The sequence below is a fragment of the Melanerpes formicivorus genome, unplaced genomic scaffold (assembly GCF_026170545.1).
Source record: "Melanerpes formicivorus ecotype bairdi unplaced genomic scaffold, bMelFor1.0.p_v2 SCAF_61, whole genome shotgun sequence".
NCBI lineage: Eukaryota > Metazoa > Chordata > Aves > Piciformes > Picidae > Melanerpes > Melanerpes formicivorus.
The window spans coordinates 1056135-1074801 of record NW_027142413.1 but is presented as its reverse complement, the minus strand read 5'-3'; the positions used below and the strand labels follow the sequence as shown (position 1 = coordinate 1074801).

The 18667-nt window shown below is 41.7% G+C and overlaps 1 protein-coding gene across 1 annotated transcript in view; it reads right to left on the bottom strand.

The window, feature by feature from the left end:
• RETREG1 (reticulophagy regulator 1) overlaps positions 1-18667 on the bottom strand; it is a 65928-nt gene that overhangs the window by 43998 nt on the left and 3263 nt on the right. Inside the window, exons 2-3 of the mRNA XM_068161976.1 lie at positions 8472-8578; positions 6771-6801 (exon numbers count right to left, since the gene is read on the bottom strand). Of these exons, the coding sequence (XP_068018077.1) occupies positions 6771-6801; positions 8472-8578 (138 nt within the window). The remainder of the gene's footprint in view (positions 1-6770; positions 6802-8471; positions 8579-18667) is intronic.

Below are 18667 nucleotides of genomic sequence, written 5' to 3'. Positions count from 1 at the left end.
GATTGAGAGCAGCCGTGCAGAGAAGGACTTGAGGTTGTTGGTTGATGAGGTGCTTGACATGAGCTAGCCATGCGTGCTGGCAGCCCAAAATGACAACCATACCCTGGGCTGCATCAAAAGATGTGTGGCCAGCAGGTCAAAGGAGGAGGTTCTGCCCCTCTACTTTGCTCTTGTGAGACCCCACCTGGAGTACAGTGTCCAGCTCTGAAGTCCCCAACACAAGAAAGGCATGGATCTGTTGGAAAGGGTCCAGAGGAGGGCCACAAAGATGATCAGAGGGCTGGAGCACCTCTCCTGTGAAGACAGGCTGAGGGAGGTGGGTCTGTTCAGCCTTGAGAAGGCTCTGGGGAAATCTTACAGCAGGCCTTTCAGTATCACAGTATCACAGTATCACAGTATCACCCAGGTTGGAAAGGACCTCGAGGATCATCGAGTCCAACCTGACACCGCAGACCCCATGACTAGACCATGGCACCAAGTGCCACGTCCAATCTCCCCTTGAACGCCTCCAGGGTCGATGACTCAACCACCTCCCTGGGCAACCCGTTCCAATGCCGAATGACTCGCTCGGTGAAGAACTTCCTCCTCACCTCGAGTCTGAACCTCCCCTGGCGCAGCTTGAGACTGTGTCCCCTTGTTCTGGTGCTGGTTGCCTGGGAGAAGAGGCCAACTCCCTCCTGGCTACAACCACCCTTCAGGTAGTTGTAGAGGGCAATAAGGTCACCCCTGAGCCTCCTCTTCTCCAGGCTAAACAATCCCAGCTCCCTCAGCCTCTCCTCATAGGGCTTGTGTTCAAGGCCTCTCACCAGCCTTGTTGCCCTTCTCTGGACACGCTCAAGTGTCTCAATGTCCTTCTTAAACTGAGGAGCCCAGAACTGGACACAGTACTCAAGGTGCGGCCTAACCAGAGCAGAGTACAGGGGCACTATGACCTCCCTGCTCCTGCTGGCCACACTATTCCTAATGCAGGCCAGAATGCTATTGGCCCTCCTGGCCACCTGAGCACACTGCTGGCTCATATTCAGGTGGCTGTCGATCAGCACACCCAGGTCCCTCTCTGTCTGGGAGCTCTCCAGCCACTCCGACCCCAGCCTATAGCTCTGCATGGGATTGCCATAGCCAAAGTGCAGCACTCGGCACTTGGACTTGTTGAAAGCCATCCCATTGGACTCTGCCCATCTTTCCAGTCGGTCGAGGTCCCTCTGCAGAGCCTTTCTACCCTCTAATTGACTAACATCTGCCCCTAACTTTGTGTCATCTGCAAACTTGCTGATGACTGACTCTACCCCTTCATCCAGATCATCAACAAATATGTTGAAGAGGACAGGGCCCAGCACTGATCCCTGGGGGACACCACTGGTGACTGGCCTCCAGCTGGATGCGGCACCGTTCACGACCACTCTCTGGGCCCGGCCCTCCAGCCAGTTCCTAACCCAGCACAGAGTGTAGTGGTCCAATCCACAGGCTGACAGCTTAGTCAGCAGTTTGCTGTGGGGGACGGTGTCAAAGGCCTTGCTGAAGTCTAGGTAGACCACATCCACAGGCCTCCCCACATCCACCAGGCGGGTCACCTGATCATAGAAAGAGATCAGGTTGGAGAGGCAGGATCTGCCCTTCCTGAATCCATGTTGGCTGGACCTGAGCCCTTGGCCATCCTTCAGGTGCGCAGTTATTGCTGCCAGGATAATCTGCTCCATCACTTTCCCTGGCACTGAGGTCAGGCTGACCGGCCTGTAGTTTCCAGTAGTACCTGTAGTTTCCTGTAGTACCTACAGGAAAGCTGGAGAGGGACTCTATAAGGGCATGTAGTAAGGCAAGGGGCAATGGTTTTAAACTAGAGCAGGGTAGATTTAGATTAGATAATAGGAAGAAGTTCTTTACTATAAGGGTGATAAGACACTTGAACAGGCTACCCACGTAACTCATGGATGCCTTATTCCTGGAAGGGTTTAGGACCAGGCTGGATGAGATTTTGATCAACCTGGTCTAGTAGATGGTATACCTGCCCATGGCAGGAGGGTGGGAACTAGATGATTTTTAAGGTCCCTTCCAACTGAAAGCCATTCTATGATTCCATCATAGCATTAATTTGACCCCCTTGAGTTTGACTGCTCAAGAAATGAAAGTGTGCCACAATTCCTGTGCATATTCTAATATATCTACTAGCACTGAATAGGGAAGCATCAGCTTTCAAAGAAACTTGCTAGGATAGGAAGAAATAAAACAACTTTATAAAGAAGAGTCATTTTACTAAGTGACCTTCTCCAGTGCTCCTTTAATATTTGTTATCTATTTTTAAAAAGGAAAGATATCAATGGAGAACTTCCTTAGAAATGTAAGCAGATTGAGAAACAGCATGTACTGCAAGAATATGCCTCACTGAGAAAGCTTCAGCATGAGATCTCATTTTGCTTCAGTTTGAAAATTTTCAACTTAAAATAGTACTAAGTTATTTCATTAGAAATGAAAGCACAGGTCTTCTTGCACAGACACATGCTACATAGGAGACAACAATCGCTATCCATTTCAGCTATAGCAATGTAAAGTAGGCTATGCTTTAACTAGTCAGCAGTGCTCAACAAAGATCATGAAGTGTGACAAATTAACACCATCTTTATTGAAGGACTTCAATCTCTGATGAAGTACATGCAGCAGAAGGGATGCACAATGCACATGAACATTGAAAATAATAGTCTCAGAATAGTAATCATCATTCACCCTCCAACTACCAGAGGCTTTACTTGCAAAAAAAAACCCCAGTACAAAGCATACCACTGCATTAAAGTCATCATAAAGCTGTGCCAACATTTATGAAACATCATAGTAACATGATAATACTAATTTTCAAACCCAGAATTATGTAACACAAACATAAGGCAGGAAATGAGCCTGTTCAGATAAATTGTTACTTTCTGAATATATCTAGTTTGATAAACTAAGCTGTGTGACAGTGTGGTCAGGCACAGGATTGGTCATTTATACAGTTAAACCATGAAAAAACCACAAAACAAAGCCCCCACTCTTGGCACAGTTTGGCACATGCCAATTAGCACTTTCCCAAACAATCCAAGGTAGTTTCAAAACTGGCACAGAACAGGAATCTTTTCATCCTCAACAGGGCCATTCCATGTGGACTGTAAGGCAGTTAAAAGCTACAGACACAGCTGTTTTGTACCTCTGGGCCACAATGCCACAGAACAATCATGAACATATTTAATTTATTAGAACAGGCATTGCATCTCTACAGAGAGATTACCACAGACACGCTAGATTTCTTTCTCTGCATGTTGCTTAAGAACATGTGACTCTCTGCTGGGTAGTGTTTTCTATAAACAGACAGCACAGGGATAAATTTGACACAGCTTGCTTATGCATATAATATACAAATAGTTTTTCATACCCAATCTTGAGTGAAACAAAAAGCAACCATGCACCAGCCTCAACATCTTAAGAGCAGTTCTTCCAATTTCAACATGACCGACTGGCATATTTATGTTAGCATTCAGAAAAAGGAAAAAGAACAAACACCACCCATGGTGTAAACAAACATGAAGTCTTATGCAGCCTTACAAAAGTTCTAAATGAAAGCTAGGGTGCAACAGCTGAAATGCCATTTATGTTAAAGAATACCTCTTAAAACTCCCTTTACACCAGAGGACTGTGAAGTGTGTAATGCAGCATCCATTTTTAGAAAAGGTATGCAAGGGCCTTAGAACTGCAAACTGGAAAAGATTCATCTCTGTTCACTTCAAACTGTCAGGAAATCCAAAGGATATCATACCTGTCCTATGGTATGCTGTAAATGACATCACATCACAAACCTTCTGCGCTTTCAGAGAGTCACCCAACTTTTAGATAAACACAGATATCCATAAAAATTCACCTGGATTTCTGAGGCTTTCAACAAGGTCTCTCAATCAAATGCTCTTAGAGAGACTGAGAAGTCATGGTACTAAGAGAAGAATTATTCCAGTAAAGACAGAGACCAACTGCAATGAATTTAAGCAAGTATCAAGTGATTTGCTTGCAAAAAGACGGATAAAATGTGAAGAGATTCACAGAGGAAAAAAATAATCTTGAAGTCACCTTTAAGACCCTTAGTACTCAGGAACACAATCTTGAAATGATTATATATCCATGAAAACAAATTCAGAGCTCAGTAGAGGCTAAAAGTCAATGAAGCACTGGGATTAACCATAAAAAGAAGAGAAGGCATTCTTATGATAATGTGTAGTCTTACGACAATGCATAGTTACCCTGCATGCTGAATGGTTTTCTAATTCTGCAACCATCCACACACACTGACATAAAGGATACCAGAAATGGAAGAAAAGTGCAGAAAAGCACAATGGAAAAGGCTACAGATAACTTCTATTTAAGGAGCAATTAAGTAGCCATGAACGCAAAGGACTGCATAGACACAAAGTCACAGCTTGCTGGAGAATTTTAACAGTGAGAGATTACTCACTATTTCTTCTGACAGAATAAAATGATAGAAAGGGGTGAAGAAACTCTTCTATAGCAGTAAACAAACATAAGGCTGCGTTCACAAAGAACACAGTTAAGCTGTGGTTATCTGTGCTACAGGATGCTGTGAACGGAAGAAGTTCATGGAATGTTCAACATGAATACCTGGAGGGTGGGAAGACACCACTTCAGCTGAAAGCTGCTGGGAAAGGACACCAAGCCAAGGCACTCTCCATGATACTTGAGAAGTCAGGTGAAGTCCCTGGTGAATGGATGAAGGGAAACATTGCACCCATTTTCAAAAACAGTAGAAAGAAGGACCCTGGGAACTACCAATCTGTCAGCCTCACCACTGTGCCTGGGAACATCGTGAAACAGATCCTCCTAGAAGATAAACCAATGTACACCAAGGACAAAGAGGCAATTCAAGACAGCCAGCATGGCTTCACCAAGGGCAAGCCCTGCTGACCAACCTAGTAGCCTTCTATGATGGAGTGACTAGACCAGAGGATGAGGGAAGAGCTATGGATGTCATCGACATGGACTTCTGTAAAGCCTTTGAACTGGTCCCCCACAGCATCATTCTAAATTGCAAATACATAGATTTTATGGGTAGACTGTTTGGTGCTTTTGAATTATGTCAGACATACAATAATTCCCAGAGAGTGGTCGTGAATGGCGCCACTTCCAGCTGGCAGCCAGTCACTAGTGGTGTCCCCCAGGGATCAATGCTGGCCCCATTCTATTCAATATCTTTATTAATGATCTGGACAAGGGGATTGAGTCCACTATCAGTAAGTCTGCAGATGACACCAGGTTGGGGGCAGGTGTTGATCTGTTAGAGGGTAGAGAGGCTCTGCAGAGGGATCTTGACAGGCTGGACAGATGGGCATAGTCCAGTGGCATGAGATTTAACACATCCAAGTGCCAGGTTCTACATATTGACCACAACAACCCCATGCAGCAGTACAGGCTGGGGACAGAGTGGCTGGAGAGCGGCCAGGCAGAAAGGGACCTGGGGGTGCTGGTTGACAGCAGGCTGAACATGAGCCTGAAGTGTGACCAGGTGGCCAAGAAGGCCAATGGCATCCTGGCCTGTATCAGGAATAGTGTGGCCAGCAGGAGCAGGGAGGTCATTCTGCCCCTGTACCCTGCACTGGTTAGGCCACACCTTGAGTCCTGTGTCCAGTTCTGGGCCCCTCAGTTTAGGAAAGATGTTGAGTTGCTGGAACGTGTCCAGAGAAGGGCAACAAAACTGGGGAGGGGTTTGGAGTGCAACCCTATGAGGAGGGGCTGAGGGAGCTGGGGTTACTTAGCCTGGAGAAGAGGAAGCTCAGAGGAGACCTTATTGCCATCTACAACTATCTGAAAGGAGGTTGTAGCCAGATGGGGGTTGGTCTCTTTTCCCAGGCAACCAGTGACAGAACAAGAGGACACAGACTCAAGCTGCTCCAGTGGAGGTTTAGGCTGGATGTTAAAAAGGAGTTCTTCACAGAAAGAGTGATTTGCCATTGGAATGGGTTGCCCAGGGAAGCGGTGGAGTCACCATCACTGGAAGAGTTTAAAAAGAGACTGGATGAAGCACTTAAGACTTGATGATCTCAAAGGTCTTTTCCAGCCTGGTTAATTCTGTCTTCTGTATTCCTGGTGGTCTGTTTAGAAGAATATCTAAAATATACAAACATTTATTCTGAAAATGGATTGTCTGTAAACCATTTAGAGACTGTTTATTCTGTAAACCAATTAAATTACTTACTCTACACCAAGAAGATGACATAAACTTTTGCCTGTGGACTAAGACAATCCAATGACAAGTAAACAGACTTCACAATTATTGATTTCTATGAATAAATTTATTTGAAATTATAATGATCAATTACTTGTGGTGGCTATTACAGAGATAAAGGGAAACTCCAGTAAGCTTACCTACTTCTAGACAGCATTGTTAAAATGTTCTAAAAGAAAGTTACCTCTTTAACCAACATAGTATTTTTCCCTAATAGCCAACTTGACAGAAAACATGAATTTCCAGGAAACACAAAGCAGGATAATCCCACTATAGGAATACTTCTATAACTTACTGTACACTTTAATATAACTCAATCAGAAAACCAATAAACTTTCTAAAAAGTTACTAAAAATTAAAACTGAAGAACAAGAAGTAATAAACTTAGAATAGGTGCTAAGATCAAAATAATTCAGTTCTGTTTTAATTAGAGGGGAAATAGACTATTTTCATATTCCAGACTAACTATATACAAGAAGATATTAGATAGACAATGTATTAAAAAGAATATACCTACTTGCCAGTGATGGTCCTCCAAAGCTGTGCACCTGAAATAGTGGGAATGTAAGATGAAATATAATACACTATAACAGAAACAATATTGTTACTATTTTTCTTGATTCATAAGGAATGTTCAAATTTAGGACAAAATTACTGAGGAAGTCTCTGTAACAGTCAAAACAGGAAGGATATAGTACTTTAGAGTAATAGTTCTTGAATTGCTTTCTGTAAACATAGCATACAAATAAAAAATGTAAATGGAAAAAAAAAATCAGTATCTTTCAACACAACTTACACTTTACATATACAAACTGACAGGCACTTTCTACATTCCTTATGTAATAGTCTTGCCATCTAGTGGCTGGCTGTAAGTACAGAGACACTGGGAAGTGGATTTTTTTCTGCTTTTTTTAGTGGGACTTCATTAATTTCAAGTAATTAAGATTTCTAAATGAAGGTTTCTAAATGAACCTTGACTGTTACTGAACTCTGTGTACTCTGTACTGCCATCAAAGGCAACAGTAACATTTTAAAAGTTAACTCTAGTAAAATGATCATTCTGTAAGCTGAGAAAAACAGTTCCTAACTTTACCTCTGTGATATATGGTTAATAATCACAACCAATGGGAATGACCCACAAATGAAGACAGGAGGTACTGGTATACCTTGAATTTGGTCCTTACAAAATTATTAGCAATTACATCTAAAAGAGAATTTATGTAAAACACCACCTTCTGATTTGTGAAATATTCAACATTACTGGTGATTTATACAACACAGAGCTTAAAAATCAAACTATGATAAGCTTTGTAAGTTGGCCTCTGAACTTGTAATACACAGGGCAAGAAGCAGAACAGTAATGAAAACTCCAACGAAGGTAATGACAATAAACCATATTTCAGAAAAAGTTGTAACTGCTGAATCATATGTTTTGGCAGTCAGAAATTACATGGTAGTACAGCAAAGAGGACTACTTTGCTTCTGTGCCACCTATTTCCTGCTTTTGTACTGTGTTCAGGTGACTTTTCAAACACTTTGCATATGGATTCAACATCAAACAAAAGGCAAAATAAGACACTTCAAATAAAATCTTCCTGCCAATGAGAATTACAGACTGATGACAAGCACTTTGCTGAAGAATTTTCAAGATGGTAATGAAGTACAGGACAGGAATTTAAAAAAACCCCAAAACCCACAAACAAAACACAGGCCAAGCCGACAAACAAATGCCTTTCAAACCTGCCTTTACACAAACTGGAAACTAAACATATGTAACGTTGAAAAAAATACAGCTTGCTTCCTATTTCAATTATGCTTAAATAGGTAATTAAATAGATAATTCCTCAGTCTCTTTACAAAGTTGACCAATTTATATCTGGTCTCCCAAACTTTCCATCAAATATATGATTAATGTCAGAAGAAGTATGAATATTTAAGAAAACATTGTATTTTAGAAAAGAATGCATTTTCAGAATTAAAAGTTAAGAAACAAGAATGACTCTTTACTGATACCAATTACACTCAGGCTAAAACAATTCTGTAAATGCCCTTTCTATAAAATACTGCAAAAGATTATTGAAAAATGTCAATACATCATCATCATAGATAAATTCTCCCTGAAATGAGCTAATACTTTTACAATAACCATAGTATCAAAGTAGGTTTAGTCATGAACTAACATAGACTAAAATGGAGGTGTTTAAGCATAATGCCTTACCTTTTATCCTTGAGAATACCAAATCCTTTATTATCTGAATAATTAGCACTCCAAGTATTACGAGAGAAGTTAGATGATACACTCTCCAAGGTGTCAGTGCAACAAACCTAGAATGTCAAGATTTAAAAAAGGTTTAATATTTTAGATTTATTTGAAGGATATGTAAACCAACAGCTGCTATTAGTACTGCAAATAAAGAGAAAAAAATCATAGTATCATAGTATCAATCAGGGTTGGAAAGGACCACAAGGATCATCTAGTTCCAACCCCCCTGCCATGGGCAGGGACACCCCACACTAGATCAGCCTGGCCAGAGCCTCATCCAGCCTGGTCTGAAACACCTCCAGGGACGGGGCCCCAACCACCTCCCTGCACAACCCATTCCAGGGCTTCACCACTCTCATGGGGAAGAACTTCCTCCTCACCTCCAGCCTGAATCTCCCCACCTCCAGCTTCATTCCATTCCCCCTAGTCCTATCACTACCTGAGATCCTGAGAAGTCCTTCCCCAGCTCCCCTGTAGGCCCCCTTCAGATACTGGAAGGCCACAATGAGGTCACCTCGGAGCCTTCTCTTCTCCAGACTGAACAGCCCCAACTCCTTCAGTCTGTCCTCATAGAAGAGGTGTTCCAGCCCTCTGATCATCCTTGTGGCCCTTCTCTGGACACGCTCCAGCACGTCCCTGTCCCTCTTGTAATAGGGGCTCCACACAGTACTCCAGGTGGGGTCTCAGCAGAGCTGAGCAGAGGGGGAGGATCACCTCCCTTGACCTGCTAGCCACACTTCTCCTGATGCAGCCCAGGATCTGATGGGCTTTGCGGGCTGCAAGTGCACATTGAGAGCTCATGTTGAGCTTTTTGTCCACCAGCACCCCCAAGTCTCTCTCCTCAGGGCTGCTTTCCAGCCAGTCACTGCCCAGCCTGTATTTGTGCCTGGGATTGCCTCGACCCAGATGCAGGACCCTGCACTAGACTGATACTATGTTAATTAAATTTAGTTTTTCCTCACAACCTTTCCACAGGAAGCAAACTTTGAGAGTCTCATTTAAAGATGCAATTGTTAAACATACATTGAGTCTGCAGCAGTTTTTGGTCCATATTATATTTAAGCACAGAGTATGTATAGAAAATATTTGTTGCATAGGAAACTGTGCTTTTCAGAATAATTATGGGTTTATTAACATAAATTTTGTTGACACAACACATACAAAAAAGGTTAAACATTTTCTTGTGCTTCTTATAGGGCCCATGATTACACACAATTTTTATATACACATTCTTTCAAAAGCAAAGATGAGGTAGAACAGAATAAACCAGGTTGGAAGAGACCTTCAAGATCGTCGCGTCCAACCCATCATCCAACACCACCTAATCAACTAAACCATGCAACCAAGCACCCTGTCAAGTCTCCTCCTGAACACCTCCAGTGATGGTGACTCCACCACCTCCCTGGGCAGCCCATTCCAATGGGCAATCACTCTCTCTGTGTAGAATTTCTTCCTAACATCCAGTCTGAACCTCCCCTGGCACAGCTTGAGACTGTGTCCTCTTGTTCTGGTGCTGGTTGCCTGGGAGAAGAGACCAGCCCCTGCCTGTCTACAACCTCCCTTCAGGTAGTTGTAGAACACAATAAGGTCTCTCCTGAGCCTCCTCTTCTCCAGGCTAATCAACTCCAGCTCCCTCAGCCTCTCTTCATAGGGCTTAGGTAAAATTGTATCATTCAAGACTTTTTAAAGAAAATTGACTTCCAGATGTTTCTAACATGCTCAAGAGGCACTGAAGTACTGGAAAACCGCTCCAGTATTCCTTGCAATCCTCAAGGACTGCATGAAATAAAATGTCCATGACACTAATTTTCACATTTAACACAAACTCATAAAGCTCCCTCGCCCTGAGCAGACCAGGATATGATTTCCAGTATGAAGAGATAAGATCACTCCAAAAGCTTTTTCTGAGTATGAAAGGAGCTTGAATTACAAGACTAATCTATCACCAAAAAAAGAAAAACCCCAAAAAAAACCCCAAAAGTATGAAATCATTACCTCTGTGTAATTTCAGCCAACTCAAGAAAACCAGCAAAGATACATAGTGAAAAATTATTAAAAGGTAAGCTCTTCCAAAGCTGACCACACATAGACCATTAAATTAAAACTCCTGACAACTTTTCATCCTGTTGCCCCACTCTTACTCATGATCTTCAGCATTAAAAATCCTTGATTCTGTTTAAGGATTAAAGTCAACTGCACCGAGGACTATTTTTGGCCGACTTATTTAACTTACAGTCAATAAGTCATGGAGGGAGAGATGTGATACTGTATAGAAATACCAAATTAATTTTTCATACAAGTTCTAGACACAAGAAGTTTGCAACAAATTCAGTCCTTCAAGGTAAGTGGGCTTAACACCATGCCTGCTCTATAGGTCCTTTATGGTGTTTGTGCATTAGTATTTTATAGAAACAAACAGTACACCCTGACTTGGAAATCACTCCTGGCCACTCCTCGGTGGTTTTAAAGAAATACACCAGTACTGAAGTTTATGTACATGTGCATGTACACACACATTTCACTCATTCTTCAAGGTAAGACCAGATGTTCACTAAGGAGGTGTAGCAGTCTGCCTTTCATAGAATATACAGAACACATTTGACCTATTTTATGCTCACAACTAAACCATACTTATACTCTCACTGCAATCACACCTGTCACCTGCTGTTAAAAACAACTGCACCAATGCAGATGAGAATTAGCAAACAAGGGTTAACAAGTCGCTCCCAAGTCATGTCACAGAATCACAGAATGGTAGGGGTGGGAAGGGACCTCTGAAGGTGATTGTGTCCAGCCCCCTGCCAGAGCAGGATCACCTAAAGCAGATCACATAGGAACCTGTCCAGGAGGGCCCTGAAAGTCTCCAGAGATTTCACTACCTCTCTGGGCAGCCTGTTCCAGTGTTCTGCCACCCCCAAAGTAAAGAAGTTCCTTGTCATGTTCAGATGGAACTTCCTGTGTTCCTGGGACCACTGAGAGGAAGCTGGCCCCATCTTCCTGACACTCACCCCCCAGATATTTGTATTAATAGGAATGGACCCAGTACTGACCCTGGGGGACACCACTAGCCACAGGCCTGCAAACAGACTCTGCCACACTGACCACAGCTCTCTGAGCTCTGTCCTTCAGCCAGCTCCCAATCCATCTCACTTGTTAGGTTTGGCTGTTGAGAATGCCACGGGAGACAGTTTCAAAAGTTTTGCTGAAGTCAAGGCAGACCACACCCATTGCTGTCCCTTCATCTACTCATCTAGCTATGCCATCATAAAAGGCTATCAGATCGGTTAAGCATGACTACCCTTGTTGAATCTAAGTCTCTTTTCCTCAACTTTGAGATGGCACCAAGAACAAGATATTCCATCACCTTTCCAGGTGGCTGATCAGCCTATAGTTGCTCAGGTGGCTCCTTCTTGCCATTTTTGAGGGCTGGAGTGACAGTCCTCGGGCACCTCTCCTGTTCTCAAAGACTTCTCAAAGATTATGGAGAGGGGCCTAGCAATGACTTCTGTCAGTTCCCTCAGCACTCGCAGATGCATCCCATCAGGACCCATGGATTTCTGGATGTTCACTTTGCTTAACTGCTCTCTAACGCAATCACCTTCAAATAAGGCAAAAATCCTCCTCCTCTGTCCTGACTTCCTCTTTGTGTGGGACTCCTGAGGGCTGTCTTTCATACTAGCAGAGGTAGAATTCAGTAACTCCACCTTCTCTGTATTCTTGTTCACCAGGGCACCCATTTCATTCAGCAGTGGGCCCACACCTCCTCTGTCTGTGGTCTCCATACTACAGATTGTGCTCTACAGACTTGGGGGAAAAAAACTTGCAATCTAGATGGAGCAGCTAATGCAGACACCAAACAAGGGCTCTTTGCTTATTTGGAGAGCTCTGAATTGTTCTGATTGGACTTCTCATGCCATATTATTATTAGCTGTCACACTCCTTCCTCTCATGCTTCAGTACTATTTAGACTGTGCTGCTTGCAAGGAAGACCATCGTTCCATGAATTAATTCACAGTCAGTGTGTCAGCCCTCAGGTGCTCCAGCAATACAGATTAGAAAAGCTATTTGCAAGCAGTATGTCAGAGAGATTTATGCTCTTGAAACCCTTACCAGTTAGAAGCTGATAAGGTCACCCTTGCAGATTTTTGGCATATGTTTATCATAAGCTTATGAAAAGGTTAGTTAGTCCAACACACCGGGATGTGAAAACCACTTGTTATGCTAACAGTGGCAGGATTCAAAATTCTTGTAGGAATTATGAACATGATGCATAGCAACCAGACTAACAAAAAGTTTCAGTGGTACTTTTGTTTATTATTAGCAGTTCCAGCTATTTTCCTCCTTCTTTTTAAGGAATAGTTTACTTAAGAATTTCTAACATGCACATATATCTGACAAAACTGAAAGGCTCCAGACTGACATCACTGACATAATAACATACTACAGAAAAATGCTGCTGTTTAGTGGAAGAATCAGTAGCTACACTTACTCAGCAAACTTTCATGCTCTCTTTTTAAGCAATAAACAGACAGGAGTTTACATAGCTCCATTTTTTCTACAAGTGGTGTGGAAGTAAAAAACATTACTTGAGACAATAACAAGATTTGTTCTCTCCTGAAATTCTGCAGTATTTTGTGAGACATGGGTTTTAATTTTTGTGTAGAAAGCAAAGATTTAAACAATGTATAGAATTACACATTCTACACAATGACTTCAGCAGTTAACAGGGCAGCTTACATGGCAAATAGGTGAATTTACGACTTCTATGTGACTTGCTCTTCACTGTAAATGATTTTCCTATTAACCTTCTGTAAATATAAAAATGCATTATCTATAAATATTAACATTCAAATGCTTAAGCATTCCATACATTTGAAATCCAAAACTCAATAACCTAGTGTTTTTTCTGTTGCTCCTTTTAATGCATCCTGGTATGAGCCGAAGTATGTGGATACTTGTGCAAGAATTACTGCGCAAAAATCCTTTCCTATCCCTGTACAAAGAAGCGTAGAGAGTTACTGAAGGCAGAACAAGTTACACATGACTTTTCTGCAGAATCTATTCAGAGAATAGACTTTGGCAGAATTGTATTTACACAGCATTTAATTCAATCTGCATGTCTGAAAGACACACAAAAAAAGTGGTAGCGCAGATTCCCCGGGGCAGAGAGGGAAACACATTACATGTAACAAAATACATTTGCATATGTACTATCAAATTTTTTAGAATGAACAAAGACTTTACACATTCCTACTAAAAAACCTCAACCACAAGTTGCAGGACAAAAAGCAAAGACTGCTGGAAAATTCTAACTACAGTCACTAAACTAAGCAACACATAGGATAGGAATTCGAATTGCATATTCCCTCTACCCCAACTACCAGAAATGGTATTTTTAAACTGATTTGTAAGTATAAATAAAAATGAAAGTAATACAATTCTCAAGGCAAAACCCAGAAAAATTTTATCAAAGAGAAACTAGCTTATAAATTGGTAGATTTGGAAGTACATTTGTTGTCTGGAAAACAGGATCAGGTTGAAAATAAAATATTGCATTGCAAAATTATCTGCAAGTAAATCTCTTGGGGACTGCAGCAGTTGAATCAAATTTCAGTATCTGTGGCTTCTCGATCAGATTTACTACAACCTATTGCATTCAGGCAGGTATATAAAATAAAAAAGAATGAGAAAGTGGAAGTTTAAATTACCTAAACTACAAACCTTCTAAATCTACCAGGACACCAAATGCCACCGTTATCTCAGTGAAAGCAAGGGATGGAATTTCCATGGAAGTTATGGTTATTTTGAATTGAACATGTAACATAAAATGAACTGACTTATTTTTGGTGTTGGGTTTTTTTTGTTGTTTGTTGTTTGTTTTTTTTCCCAGAAACAGGCCCAGATGACCTTAAGTAACCGCTACTCTGGCACAGTACAGAAATCTTAATCCATTTTCTCATACAGTTGCAGCAGTTTGATGTTAAACAATCCACCTCTACCATGTTGCGCTAAGTCTTTTCTTTAATGCTCTCATTAGTCCTGCAACATCCACCATGGAGCACAGCGTATCTCCCTAAACCTTCCATTGTTCTCAAAATTCTACTGACTATTTGAAAGGCCACATTATTTTGAGTTAATACATGAAGAACTTATCATTTCTCTCAAGATAACTGCTTTAGACACAATTTCTAATTTTTAGCACTATTAATCCAAGCCACGCTGCAATTTGTCCATTCTCCTTTGTTCAGGATTTCCGTCTTCCACAAAGTCCTCATCCTGGATTTGGTCCTAATTGCTCAGTAATGCTCACTTTCCCTCAGTTTCTCAACTATCACATTTGCTTTCTTTCCTAATTGAGCGTGTTTTTCATCTTACTGTTTGAAAAATGCTGTAAAGCCTCCAGGTTTTTATGTAATACTGTCTGGCTCTTAAATAATGTCAATTTTCCTTTCTGCAAACCAGCATCTCAGTCAAAACTGCAAACTGTCACTAAAAAGCTGTTGAGGTAACGGCTTTACATTTTTTTTTAAATTTTCTGTTCCACGTTTTTTACCTCCAAAGCCTTCAAAAGTTCTGACAATTTACACTGGAAAAGTGAACACAAGCTTAAAACTGCCCAAATGAAATCAAGTAGACTCTAAAACTATACCACAACTTCTCTTGCCCTCAGAATTTTACCTTACCTTGAGAAAGTGTATTTTGGAGTATCACCTTCTAGAAGAAAAAAAAAACAACAAAAAAAGGACAAACAAATGAAAACTGCAAGCATTTTCTTAAGCTTGCAGCAAAAATTTAGTGTACTTTAGCTGGGTATAATAAAATAACCACAATACCGCTACATCGCCAACCCTTGGTTAAAGGGAGCAAATTAAGACAACAAGCTAGAAGAAATCAGCAACCATTTAAGAAACCTATTCATGCACAGTGTATTTCAAAACTGTCTATGCCAGAATGTTTTTCTCTTCTGATAATGAATGTATTGTAAATTATAACAGAAATATGACAATACATAACCTAACCTACTACCATTATTCAAGGGATAAGAGATAGAAACTCTTATTAGAGCTTGAGGCAGGATTACAATCTGCATTGAACTATTTACTTGTGTGTTATTCTGATACTTTGGATTTTGGGAACGTAATCTCAAAACCATTAAAAGGTAGCTCTAAGACTTCCTATAACAAAAGTAGCTGAATATGGAAATTTGCCAAATTCAAAACTGTATTTAGGATCTGGTTGCTGTAAGACAAAAAAGAGTTTGTAAAAGTAACATATAGGTGTGTTGTCCTGACTTGGGAGATACTACAAATTTAAGGCACTGACCTGAAGGCAAATGTAGTACAAACTGAACTCCAAATGGCAATAGCCTTTCATGCATTTTTATTTACATTTTGATTTCACAGATTTGTTTTATCCCAATTCTCACTTAATGTAGTTTGTTAATCTCCCTCCTGTCCACTGCCACTGGTGAATTTCCCACATATATTCTAAATTGAATTAAGTATTTTGAACCAAATACCTTCTTCCCAAGGATTTAAAATTGGGCAGAAATAATTTTTTTTGTGTTAATGGTTCCCACTATGCTCTCAGATTTGAGTAGACAGAGAAACCATATGTCTAAGAGGGGAAAAAAAGGGATTCTGAAACAGCTGAGTTACTGTACACCTGGATTAAAATAATAGGGATAAAGCATTTATATACTGCAACTTGCTATTTCAGTAAATGGACTCATAAAAAATCCAGGGATTTTAAAGTGAAGTCAAAAACTGAATTTAGACAGTCAATACAATCTATACAGAGTCTCTATTAATTTCTTACTAATGGCATCTGACGGCATGCTGGTAATGAAGAGCTGGCTGCTCTTGGGATGGGTAAGAACCCCATGATCCTTGTACAAGGATTAAGTGAATCACACTTAAAGAAGGGACCACACACACTCCGGGGGGAAACAAGCACCTACCTCAGAATCTCAAGGCAGTACTGACAAAAAATCACCACACCAGCCTCCTAGGTATAACATCATTAGCACAAGAAGACCACCTAATATAGACAAAGACCAAGAAGAATGGAACATTCTGTAAGCAGTGGAATTCCTACAGTTCGGGATGCCAAGTTCACTAAGATGTCCTGCTTGATGGAGCAGTTTCCCAAGGACTGCATTTCCAGTGGTACCTTGGTCAATGTTGACAGCATACAGAAATTTATTAGTCTCTTTTCTCAAACACTTGAAATGGAAAACAATGATATAGCTGTAATAACACATACATAGAATTATAAACAACTACATAAGTGTAGCTGCTGCATGCCTAATAGGTCAGTTTGTTTCTTGAAATAAACAACAAAAATTCAGATAACAAGCACACACTGTGTACATACATTGTTCTCTAAATGTGTTGAAACCTTGCTTTAGAGGCAAGCTATCCATCAAGATGTAGCAGTGGCAGCACTTGGTTTGTGTGCACACATCTTAAATAAATACTTAGCCCAGTAATATTTCCTTAGCATTATCAATGCCAGCTTTTGCAGGGTTGAACTTTAACGCAGCCTTTATGTTAGAAATCCAAGGACACTGAAAGATGGTGCAGTACTGCCTACTCTAAGAAGGTCTTGAAGTCATAATCAGGAACTAGTTGCTTAAGCCTTGTTAAAGAGTCCATAATGATTCTGTGATTCATAATAATCTCTCACAAATATCTTAAAAAATTAAAGAAAACAGAATGAGATTCAAGTAGTAAATTTCTTGTACTTACAAGAACACTATTTCAGTGGTAAACATCAAAAATGCATTTATACACAGTACCAGAGTTAGAAGATTTTTAACAGGAAAAAGGTTACAATTGGATAACATAAAACCACAACAGAAAAACAAACCCCAAAAGATATTGTGTCATCAAGCTGACACCAAGCTGTGTGGTGCAGCAGACACGCTGGAGGGAAGGGAGGCCATCCAGAGGGACCTTGACAGGCTGGAGAGGTGGGCACAAGCCAACCTCATGAAGTTCAATAAGAGCAAGTGCAGGGTCCTGCATCTGGGTCAAGGCAATCCCAGGCACAAGTACAGGCTGGGCAGTGACTGGCTGGAAAGCAGCCCTGAGGAGAGAGACTTGTGGGGGCTGGTGGACAAAAAGCTCAACATGAGCTCTCAGTGTGCACTTGCAGCCCGCAAAGCCAATCAGATCCTGGGCTGCATCAGGAGAAGTGTGGCCAGCAGGGCAAGGGAGGTGATCCTCCCCCTCTGCTCAGCTCTGCTGAGACCCCACCTGGAGTACTGCCTCCAGTTCTGGAGCCCCTATTACAAGAGGGATGTGGAGGTGCTGGAGCGTGTCCAGAGAAGGGCCACAAGGATGATCAGAGGGCTGGAGCACCTCTCCTATGAGGACAGACTGAAGGAGTTGGGGCTGTACAGTCTGCAGAAGAGAAGGCTCCGAGGTGACCTCATTGTGGCCTTCCAGTATCTGTAGGGGGCCTACAGGAAGGCTGGGGAAGGACTTCTCAGGATCTCAGGTAGTGATAGGACTAGGGGGAATGGAATGAAGCTGGAGGTGGGGAGATTCAGGCTAGATGTGAGGAGGAGGTTCTTCACCGTGAGAGTGGTGAAACCCTGGAATGGGTTGTCCAGGGAGGTGGTCGAGGCCCCGTCCCTGGGGGTGTTTAAGAGCAGGCTGGATGAGGCTCTGTCCAGCCTGATCTAGTGTGGGGTGTCCCTGCCCATGGCAGGGGGGTTGGAATTAGATGATCCTTGTGGTCCCTTCCAACCCTGAATGAAACTATGAAACTATGAACTGTTGTGCTCAGTCCTGAAGCAGCAGCTGAGTCATTACAAACCAGGCTGACCAGATGGATCTCTGTATTGGGTTTGGCTGAGCTGGAGTTAATTCTCCCCAGAGCATCTTTTGCAGTGCTGTGTTTTGCAGCGATGTAGCTGGGTGTTGATAACACATCAGTGTTTTGGCTACTGCTGAATCAAGCACCAAAGGCTGGGCTTTTCCAACATTTTCACCCCCAACAGTTAGGTTGAGGGATGGGCAAGACCTTTGGAAGGGACATAGCCAGGCCAGCTGGCCCAAACTGACCAAAGCGGTATTCTATACCACACCATATGACATCCACTCAGACACAAAAGCTAAGTGAAAGAAAGAAGCAGGAAGTGT